This window comes from Arachis ipaensis, chromosome B01 (assembly GCF_000816755.2).
Source record: "Arachis ipaensis cultivar K30076 chromosome B01, Araip1.1, whole genome shotgun sequence".
Lineage (NCBI taxonomy): Eukaryota > Viridiplantae > Streptophyta > Magnoliopsida > Fabales > Fabaceae > Arachis > Arachis ipaensis.
This window is the reverse complement of record NC_029785.2, coordinates 10,112,910-10,124,753: the sequence shown is the minus strand read 5'-3', so window position 1 is coordinate 10,124,753 and position 11,844 is coordinate 10,112,910. Positions and strand designations below refer to the sequence as shown.

The 11,844-nt window shown below is 33.2% G+C and overlaps 2 protein-coding genes across 2 annotated transcripts; both read right to left on the bottom strand.

Moving 5' to 3' along the window:
• On the bottom strand, positions 362-6,619 carry LOC107621556 (putative BPI/LBP family protein At1g04970). Its single transcript, XM_016323620.2, has 6 exons — positions 5,961-6,619; positions 5,047-5,186; positions 4,231-4,582; positions 2,934-3,182; positions 2,049-2,174; positions 362-918 (listed from the first exon to the last, which is right to left on the bottom strand). The coding sequence occupies exons 1-6, from the start codon at positions 6,366-6,368 to the stop codon at positions 715-717; spliced, it is 1,479 nt and encodes a 492-aa protein (XP_016179106.1). The 5' UTR covers positions 6,369-6,619; the 3' UTR covers positions 362-714.
• LOC107621656 (cell division protein FtsZ homolog 1, chloroplastic) lies at positions 8,037-11,106 on the bottom strand. Its single transcript, XM_016323713.2, has 6 exons — positions 10,712-11,106; positions 10,157-10,256; positions 9,812-10,041; positions 9,088-9,255; positions 8,659-8,892; positions 8,037-8,544 (listed from the first exon to the last, which is right to left on the bottom strand). Exons 1-6 carry the CDS (start codon positions 10,970-10,972, stop codon positions 8,275-8,277), a joined length of 1,263 nt encoding a protein of 420 aa, XP_016179199.1. The 5' UTR covers positions 10,973-11,106; the 3' UTR covers positions 8,037-8,274.

The following is an 11,844-nucleotide window of genomic DNA, read 5'->3' as shown; positions in this document are numbered from 1 at the left end:
CGCGCGATGTTATATAGCGCGTGTAATCAACGTACCTGAAGCAGCGCGTATTTTGATCTTATTGTTTAATGAACTTGTATGCAGAGCTTTTCCGTAAATTTATATACTTTCTCTAACTATAAACCTCTTGTTTTATGGATGTTTTAATGTTATGTCATAAACTACATCTTTGAGTATCGTAAACTATTTGACTCAGATACAATAATGTTAAGGAGAAAAAAAAACAGTTAGAACTTCTTATTTAACATTTATTCATTGTTACAGCAATTAATGAATATTAAATAAAGCAAATTTTAACTGATTTTGGCTAAACCTTTTAGTTACCAAACATTTTCGAATAATTATATATCAAAGTGGCGACTTCTTTTTGAACAAATAATCTTAATTAATGAATGTATGGTGTACAAAAGGCGACATAAGAAGTGTATACCATTACTCTAATGCTTATATACAGAGCTTACAAATGCATCAAACTTATGCATATGTTCTATTATTTACATTCATTTAGAAAAATAGTTCATACCCTTTCCACAAGAACAAAACAGAGAAACCATTTGTGTTTTGATATATGAATTTTATGTGGGTATGGCACTGATCAGTCCACCAACCGTGTGGGGGCGATTTGAATTCGCATCCTGATAGAATTGGTTCCGAGATGTTGTTACATGCTACAACCTTCATAGCCTCGTACAAATTTCTTCTTATGCTGTAGTTTTATGATACATAAGCTGAATGCTGAGTGAGATAGTAGTCTTCTAAGTAAGAAACATCAGTACACACTGCAATCCATGGAGGAAGGTACAAGATATTTGCATTCTGAAAGGCAAAACCATCAATGGTTGGCAGTGCTAATCCTTTCTTCAGTTCCAAGTTAAGGTACGGTATGACAACGGTTTTCAGAGCCGTTGATATTAATGACTGCAAACATTGACAAAAGATGAAGTGTTAAAAGAAAAATATTCACGAATGCGTGGATACATGCAAAGATTGTGATTTAAAAATCATATCGTTGAGAATAGAAATTAGAGTCATCTTTCTAAAACATATGAGATTATGTTAATATGCACTTTCACATTAGTTCCCGAAAGATTATGACGTTGACAATTTAGTCCATAAAAGAAAGAAATTTGTGGTCTCTCAAGGATGAACAATAATTGACAAATATCCCAAAATCTAAGCAGTAGATGGGGCATTTTGTAAAATATTCATATTTGGAAGCCAAAAGTGTATTTCTTTTTCTTGAGAGCTAAACTGTCATTGTCACAAACTTTTGGGGGTTAAATCAGCAGTTTACTCTATAAAATAACAAACCAAAAGAAAAATAAAATGAAATAATAAGAGCATAAAGCCATAAACTATGCTGAAATGTCCTTACAATGATTGTTTTAACTTTTAACTAGCAGAGAGGATATACTAGAGAGTAATATCCCAAATCAGTCTATAAAGAAGAATTTTATGGGTTAACAAATTTTAATCACTTAATCAGTCCCTAACATTTTATTTTGTTAGACATATTAATCCTCAATCAAATTTTGGTAAAAGGATACGCAAATCAGTTCCTGTTATTATTTAATAAAGACGTAACAGTTTTTAAAAATTTTTAAAATTTTCATATCAATTCTTCTATATAGACGAACAATCTGATATGGGGACTGATTTGTCTAACAAAATAAAAGTTTGGAGATTGATTTGGTAATTAAAATTTGTTGAAGACTAAAGTATCTGACTAAAAATTTTTTAAGGACTAATTTGAGATAGAGAAAGTCTAGGGGCCAGCAATTTTTGTGTTTTGTGGTCAGCACTTAACCATCAAAAGAAAAGTGAGTGATCTCCCACTATTGGATGTAATCTCACACCATTAAAAACATTATTGATGGCTAATTGATGGTTACAAAACATAAAAGTTGCTGGCCCCCTAGCACTCCTCGTCGTAGAACAAAGTAAATAACTAAAACAGAAAAACTAACTAAAAATCAAAGTATTTGGTTCAGCTTCTAAATAATAAATAGCTGAAATCTTACCCAATGATTACATCTATTTTCATTTACCTGAATCAGACTTATGTGCAATTTTCCTATTTTGCTCCATTTCAGGTATGCAGAAAACTCTTCCAATTTGAGCCTACCATTGATTTTGTTTCGTATAATGTCCACAGAACACGAAGCACTAATATCCTGCGGCATAACCAAGAATAATTGCATGTGTTAGAATAATGATCATGGCGACCAGTCATATCTGATCAATAGGATCCAAGCATGCAAAGAGCAAGATATATCTTAACTTCAAAATAGGTTTAGATAATAATCTAGAAATCCTTATGTTTCACTGAAATTTCAATTAGGTCTTTATACCTTTGAAGTTTATGAATCACTATAAACAGTCACTTAGAGATTTTGGAGCACTAAATTAACTTCACAGATTAAAAGAAGTTTAAAAATTAAATTCCCTATATTTTGTACAAAAAATGTTTATTCAAGTTCCTACAGTTTCAACATTTCTAATTAAGTCCTATTCCATAGATCCCTTCGATTTGAAAATTTTGTGAGCAAATACATGTATGGCTGCTTTATGCACAAAATTTCAACAAAAGAAAAGGCGATTTATCGTTTAGTATAGGGTTTTGATCACAAATTTTTTAACAGTTCAAATATGTTTGTGCACTATAAGAACTAAATTAGAAATGTTCAAAGTTCAAACTATAAGAATAAGAGTGAAAATTTTGATATAAGGAATTCATTGCAAACTTCAAAACCACTTGAAAATTAAGCAAAATTATAGGGATTTTGGATCATACGTCGATAAGAACAAAATGTGGCTATTGCAATGACAATATTAAGATGAAATTGTGAAAAGTCTGAATTTCAGATAGCTTAATCAGAAAGTTGAAAAGAATGCTTCAAGAATACTATGTGCACTTTTTCCATCAAACTTACCACTGAGATGCAGGCAACAGGTATGACTTCACCAGCTTCAAGAACATCAATCGTTATGTCTACTAAAACAGACGCACGAATATCTTGGTTATCCACTAGTATCACTGGGGGAGAAGATGCAGATATATTAAGCTGCATGTCGTCATTCGGATACTTTTTGTATAGTTGAGGAACTATGAATCTCCATTCAGCAGTGTTCAAAATGGCTTGATTAGGTAGTTCATCAATAATCATTTGCATACTACCTTCCTGAAACCAAAAGAAAGAAGAAGGGCAATTATCAGCCTTCAAAACAATATAAAGAATCAAAACACATTTCATATTATAGAGAAAGAGAAAAAGCTTTTATTTTGTATCATTTAGTTTGTGAAAAATGCTATTTAGACACCAAAAATCAACCACCATATATTTGTGTACAAATACATTTAGTTTTCAATGTATATTTAACTATTTTGTATTTCAATATATATTTTATACAGATGACTAGTTTTTTATGTACATGTAGCATGGTTGTTATTTTATACTAGCAATTACATTTAAAATGTAAAAAACTAGAAGACATCAGTGATTCGCAAAAACAGTGTTAAATCATGAATGGTATAGAGTATAATCTTTCTCTTGCTCTAAGAGCATCTAAGAATTTCTCTGCTCTATAATACAATGTAAAAGAAATTATATAGCTAACTCCACCATATTAATGGTCGTTTTGATTTTTTTCGCACGCTTATGAATTAGTGAATTGGAATACTGTTTGCATCCAAATATATAGATTTATGAATGCATCAAGAAATTCAAAACAACCATCAACATTGAATGAACGGAGTTCAATGTTTCTTGGCCAACAAAAATTCTTGCAAGTGCCAAATGTCAAAGTTAATTGAAGGATCTTGTGAGCAATCTAAGTTCTTTTCAGCTCAGATAATAATCCTGCTGTTCCAAATCCAGTGATAATTAAAAATTATCAGAGCACCTAACCGAAGGTTTCTAATGCAAACTTGGAAAGAGAACCCTTTATTTCACCAACTAAATTTATATATATTTTTGGGATTCATGTAAAGTCAGACACACAATCTCTATCTTCTGCAGTCTCCAATGTCTGATTTGTCATGGCTTTAACAGAAACTGGCTTATTTATATTGACCAATCTTAGCTTTAGATCATATGTAACAGGTTATATTAATAATAAGATAACATAAATCATACATACAAAGAAACCAAATTGAAAAATAAATAAAAAAGAAAAGAAGTGTGATTGGACTAAAGCCTATAAATAAAAAAAGTCAAGATTTGAACTTACCCTGAAGTAAACTAGAGAAGCAGATCTGAACACATTTTCATGGATTGAAACCTTTATCATCTTTGGTAAACCACCACATGCAGAAGAAACCTGTAATCTTTTTCGGTAACGTTGAGGTACTAAAAAGACATTTCTCTCTGTGAATAAGCCGTTAATCGCAATCGCAATTGAAGTACTACTCAGGACAGGATTGCCAACGAAAGAAACATTTAGCTCCGCAAAGTTGTCCACAGAGATTTGCTTTGGAAGAGACTGCAATAAAGTGTCAAGCTTCCCTATGCCTTCACTTACTTTATCTGAAATGCCATCTTCAACTGCAGATGCTATGTTCCCTTGAAAAGCATCCACTAAGCTGAAACAAACACATAAAGAGGTTAATGACATAAATCTTCCTAAATGTATATGCGCGCATAATGTGAAGAAATTCTTGCATGCGCCTAGAGGTTGGAGCACATTTAACGCATGTTCCAGGAACATTCATAACCATTCATTCTTGATTTTTTATATATATATAAAATTTACATTATACATTAAAATGTATTGTTGTGAATAATCTTGAAACACGGATAAAATGTGCTACGATCATGCAAGAATTTCTCCCTAACAAAAGCTAGGTTCATAAATATCATGAAAAGAAAATTATGTTAACAGAAAGATAGGGATCATTCACTTTAGATGTCTTTATGTCTCCAAAAACCAATGTAAACACCAAATTGAACAAGTAATTCTATGTTCCAAGAAGCAAAATTAATGCTCTAAGAAAGAACATTTGAATAGTATCCATTATCAAGAGAATGGCTTAAGAAGATTGCTTACACTTGGTACAGCCAAGATGCTCCACCTTCCAACTTTATAGACAAATCTCCAACATAACATCCATAATCTAAGAGAATCAACTTAAGAGTTCCTTCTTCATTCCTTAAATCTACTGTAAGCCCCACTTGCATACCTTTAACCTTCCAAATATAGCACAACACAACTTAGTGTGAGTGAGCTAAAATTCTCACAGGTTTTTCACTGTCAAATATTGACACAAAATAACAAAAACACACTAATGTTATTGTTCACCTGACTAGGAAATGAATTCAGGAATTTCATTTATGCAGTGCACATACATCAAAATAATTTGTAACAAGTCCCATGAACTAGACAGCTATGGTGTAAAATCCCATTCTAAGACTAAAAAAATTCCATTCTAACCTTCTTTATAGATACCCCAACACAACCAATTCTAACCAAGTTTTAATCAAAATAATCAACTTAAGGTACACAGTTGTTATTTGTTTCAAGGACAAACCTTTTGAAACCAAGCATAATAAAACCGAGTGAACCACAATTCACAGAAGTTGTGTTTGGCAAGTGTCTTGTAATGAAAAAGAAGGAAAAAGATCCTTTAAACTGATGAGATTGGTAAAGTAATAAAGTGAGAGGTTAATTGCAATTGAATTTGTAACTTCTATCATGAGCCCACTATATGGGACTAAAACTAGAGACATGAATACAAAAACTACCCTGTCTCAAAACACAGTTTCTGTCTCATTCTGTCTTTGTATTTGTCTCAAAACAACTCTCCTTTAAACAGGTTTACATCCTTCAACGTTTTGATATTTTTTATCTCGAGACAGTTACTAAAGAGAGCCTAAACAACCCAATTGCAACAATAGAAAAGAACATAAAAGCATGGTACAAACAATAAACTATAAACATATGTAACATTTCTAGCATCATACCTTCACAGTTGCATTTCCACTATCCGAAATCCCAATTGGGATTAACCAACTGCTACATGAATACCTCCACTTCATAGCCAAATCCGCAGTGGCACCAGAAACAACTAGAAAGATTCCACTCTCTCCACTCACAACAGAAGATGAATTTACTTGAATATCCTTGATCGTGATCTCAGAAAGAATCACTTTAGCATTTCCAATGAAAGGGACTTGAACAGATTTCTCAATCTCTGGCAGCTGAAGCTGAACAATGGAGGCAATACCTTGTTCTATTAGTATATCCTTTGCAAAATCAAGACCCTTGTCAGATATAACTCCAGAGATGAAACCCTCTTTAGTTTGTTGAACATAAGAACTTGTTGGAACAAATAGAAGGGATACAAGCACCAAAAGAATAAAGGGTGCCATGAATTTTTCTCCTGAGTGTGTCTTTTAACACATTGAACTTCGAAACAGAAGCAGCTGCTTATTACAAAGTGTGTAAAAGAATGGATTTTGTGATGTTTATGCAGTTAAAGATGAAAAATTTGAGACCCCCATGTGGTGAAAAATTGGTTATATCTGTTATTGGCGGTGAGTTAGTGAAAGGAAAGAGGGAAAATGATGAAGAAGTAGGAGGCAACGTTTTTCATCATTGACCAAATTGAAATACGCAACTTGTGTGGTTCAAAAGTATATTCCTCACATTGAAAACGCATCGTTTATCTCAAGATTCATATTCCACTCATTTCCGTTAGTATCCTTCCCTTGAAAGATTATTTTATTAAACTACCAAAATGCATCCGAATTATTTTTTGTCCCAGTAAAAATAGTTTTGCTTGAGCATTATTAATTATATGGAAGAATGGGGATAAGTAAATTAATAAAAAGTGAATTTGATATCATTTTTACATAAAGAAAAGAAGAAAGGAAAAGTAAAAAAAATTATGTCTCATGAAATTTTCTGTAAAAATAACTAACGTAAATATAATACTTAAAAAAAATATATAATACTAAAATTTAACTACATTTGCTGACTAAGATTTAAGAGAGTGATTTCAATTCTACAAGTTTGAGTAGACAAGGGAAATAATTTTGTTGAGAATCTAATATCACAAATATAATAATAATAATTCTAATGAGTTAACATTGACACTAATTAATATAATGGAATCCAATTATAGAAAATTCAGATTTTATCTTATTCTAACTCAAATTTTGGATTTATTGATACCCATAAATATAAACATGGCAAAAGTTAAAGATACGAGTAAGTATTAAATTAAATAGTCAACTTGATGTGTTAATATTAGGTGAGACTTGAATTAAAAGTGATTTTTTTTTCTATTTCAAAGAGGATTTAGAAGTGAAAACTAAAATAAGATAGTACCTGATGGTTCATGTTATTAAATGGAATAGAAGAAGATTAATAAAATATCGGTGATGTTACAGGAATAAGCATTTTTTATAACAAAATTTAGCCAAGTTAGTACAAGTTCGATAAAAAAAAATTACGACGAAAGAAATTTTTTGTTTTCGTACTTCTTCAACACAAAAATTATTACAGAACACATAAATTTTTATACACAGTACAGAAAATTCTGCACATATCACAAACTGATAGATATAGCATAAAAAATTTTGTATATAATACAAAAATTTATTAATATAGCACATAAATTTTTTATGTAATATAGAAGAAGAAGGAGGAGTGGCGATGGCAGCAACGACAATGGTAGCGGCACATGTTCGAAGAAAAAACGCACTATGACTTAGTTGAAGATTTGGTGTAAGAAAACACTAATTTTATTGATAAATAAATGAACAAACAAGTGAACGAAAATTTAATATATGAAAACTGAAAAGCGACGACATTGAGAGAAAAAAAGCAAGGGAGAGGCGTGAGAAAGAGGAGACAGGAGAGGGATTATGAAATGTTTGTGTGTCTTAGTATATCGTCGTTATTATATCTCTTTTAGGTGATTATGAAACCTTTCTTATTTGATTATTTCTGATTGGTCGGTCCCAGTCTTAGCTCCCTGGAAAAGGTACTTATAAACATGTTCGTTTTGGTAGAGAATATATGAAGCTCCCTTATCAACTTATAACTACATGCATTCTTCTAACAAAAAAATGTTGAGTGAACAATGGCGCTATACATGCAAACTATGTCCGCAGGAACAAAAGAATAAAAAAACAAAAAACCAAAAAAAAAAAAAAAAGGAAAAAGAAAAAGTGTTCGTTATAATCACTCCATATTCGAGGGCTATCAATTAAGCTTCAAGATCCAGCTGAACCATACTGAATAAAAAGAAGGGTTAATATAACTAAGCAACTAGAAGAAGAGCTTTCGTAGGGATGCTCTAGATGCAACGTTTGACGGTGTGTTTGAGGACTTAAGGGCAGGGGACGCTGCCTTGCTTTCTTGTCCCTCAGGTACTCTGTCAAGCAGCTTTGCCGCCCTTGGATCCGTTAGTAATGTCTTTTGAAAGGACTGTGAGAAGCCAGTGGCAATGATGGTCACATGAATCTCCCCGTTGTAGCGATCATCGACAACAGCGCCAAATATGATATTGGCAGACGGATCAGCTAAACTTGTCACCACCTATAAATATTAAAAAATGTTTTAAGACATGTGCGCAACAATTTCACAGGATAAAAGAACAAAAAGAATGATAAAATGCTCATTCAACAACGTGCTGAAAAAATTCTGAATTACCTGAGATACTCTATTCACTTCCTGCAGGGTTATGTCTTTTCCACCAGTAATGTTATACACTACCCCGGTGGCTGATTGAATAGATGATCCGATTAAGGGTGCCAAAGTGGCCTGTTCCGCGGCTTCTTCTGCACGGTTTTTGCTGGAGGAAACACCTACCCCAAGCATTGCAGTTCCAGAGTCTTTCATCACAGCTTTTACATCAGCAAAATCCACATTTACAAGCCCAGGTATCTATAAAAAGAAATACCAGTACACATTATATTAAAAATGCTAAGGGCTAGGGAGAGAAATCGCTCGAATGGATTGGGAGAAAGAAGGTGGAGAGAGACTCCTTGCAATCTACCAATCTAGTCGGATGACCAACTTCATACTTAACATTCCATTTACAAGATAGGAAATACAAATAACTGTTTATGAACAACTCACTGTGATGATGTCCGATATTCCCTGCACTCCTTGACGTAGAACATCATCTGCAAGACGGAAAGCATCCTGAAGAGGTGTCTGCTCATCAGCAATGTCAAGAAGACGGTCATTTGGAATCACTATAAGTGTATCCACATTTTTCTGCAGCTTTTCAATGGCTTCTAGTGCCTGAAAGGATGACATCAGAATTTTAACACATCTAAGTGTCCTCAGAGAAGCACAATATCTGGGAATATATAAAAACTACAAAACAAGAAATTCATCAAATATATGGCTAGTTGACCACAATTCATCCACAACAAATATGACTATAACTCATGCATTGTTGTCTACTATTGCAAATCAAAATAAAAATGGGGGAAAAAGGAGAAAGAGAAGGGAACTTCAAAGGTTTACGGACGTATTTAAGATATTGGTACTAAATATAACTCCCAGCAATCCCAATTGTCCACTTATAATGACATGGGTTAAGGAAATTATTAGAAATATCTTGATTTTAGATAAATTGAGTGTAGAATGGTATCCTTAATTATCCAATCTTGAAACTTACTCTCCTTCATATAATAAAGTTGTAGAAAATTTATGTGCCTGCACTTTCTAAATGGACAACTATTTATGACCAAATAAAATTTTAACAATGTACAATTATTTGAACACTTAATAGCTTCTACGCAATATAAGCTCAGTAGCCATATTTTGAACTAAGGAAAGAAATGGCACCTGCCTGCAAGGATCTTTTTCGTCCTTCAAAGCTGAAGGGATAGGTAACAACACCTACAGTCAAGTAACCAGCCTCTTTTGATATCCGGGCCACAACCGGGGCAGCACCAGAACCTGTTCCCCCACCCATGCCAGCAGTTACAAAAACTAAATCTGAGCCTTTAAGAGCATTAGCAATGGCTTCTTTTGATTCCTCAGCAGCTTGTTCACCCAAAAGTGGATTCCCACCAGTACCTGCATCTCTATCAAGCAATTCAAATCAGAGTTCAAATTCTCTGAAGAATACATAATATGCCAGTTACAATTGAGCACAGAAGAATCTAATAAGTGTGGAAGGAAAGTGCCTGACCTAATCCGCGTGTAAGAACTTCTCCGATTTTAATAGGGTTCTCAGCTGCAGATTGCAATAGAGCCTGTGCATCCGTATTTATAGCATAAAAGTCTACACCCTGATAGAAAAAAAATTAACAGAATTTAACATTGGCACTCAATTAATAGCAGCAAAACACCAATTATAGCTCATTGAATAATCATACCATCTTTACCATCATTTGGATATGTATCCAAAATTTGTAACCAAAAAAAACATCCACGAATATTTCATTTAAACAATTTAAAAATAAATAACTAAAATGCCACATTAACAGAAATAACAAAATTTGCTTATGGAAATGAATATAAAACAAAACTTTGCAAAAAAATTACTAATTGCACAAGAGAAAGGTTCGGAATTGCACCCAAAGCAAGCCACTAAAATTCCACATGTCAGAAACCTAAGAGGAAAAAGAAGACCCATTCACATATACACCATTCTGAATTTAAGGATTTGATAACAATAACAATATCAACAAACAATTGCAATAAAAGTAAAACTATTGGTAAGAAAAAAATTTAAAAAACTCACGTGTAATCCGCAACCGATCATGCGATTAACGGCATTGTTGCCACCACCACCAACACCAACAACCTTAATCCTGGCGTTGTCAATAGATGCGTAGGAACAGGTGGCGGTCGCGAAACGACGTCGCATGCGTTTGGGGTTCAGAGAAACGCAAGTTCTCTGAGTGAAGGAAGAAGAGTAAGGCAATGCATTGTGATATATGGGATTGACGATGGAATAGGAAGAAGATGAAAGCATATCAGTGGGGTTTGAAATTGGAATCATGGCTATTCTTTTTCTTTCTTCCTTTTTTTTCCCCTAATTTGAGGTTTATGGGGTTTTAGGGTTCTTCGGATATGGAAATGGAAAAAGAGTGGGGGGTTTAGGGTTTTAGGAGAAGTTGAAAATTATTATTTTCATCTTTGTTATCAGGCAAAGAAGTAGAAGCCAACTGAAATTACCTTAATTCCAAAATCCTGTTTAAGAAAAGATTTTATAATTTTATTTTTTCCTTATTTTAGTTTTTTTTTTCAAAAGAAAATTGAGAACAAAATGAAAATAATTAAATTTTACTATTTATTTTTTATTTTTACAACATTTAATTAAATTAGGTATGGCAAAATAATGTTCTCAGATAAATACATAATTTAATTATGATAAACATTGACAAAGATCGAGTAAATGTTTTTTTCGATTCTTAACCATTTATCCGATAGACATTGCACCTCCTAACAATTATAAAATTACAAATCGGTCCTCATTCACTTTTGTATTTGTTCAATCTAATAATTTCTGAGACCGGTTGACAACAAGTCAATGCTGACGTGTCAGGTAACTGAGTCTATGTGACTTTGTCCCTTTGTAATAGGGACAAATTGACCCTGAGCCCTTCAAGTCTTCAATTATGTCCCTCTCCGCTTTACCTGCTCCCTCACTGCCATCGCCTCCCCCCCTCCCTCCGAAACTCTCTCTCCCTCCTCTTCTCCCTCTTCTCCAATGCTTCTCTCAACTCCAAAACCCTAACCCTCAATACTCCCAATTCGCCTTAACTCTTTTCCGGAATCATCATCAAAATCATTACCACCGCAATCATCATCAAAATTACTGTATTCATATCTCCTCATCCTCATCACAATCATTATCGTTATCAATAATAT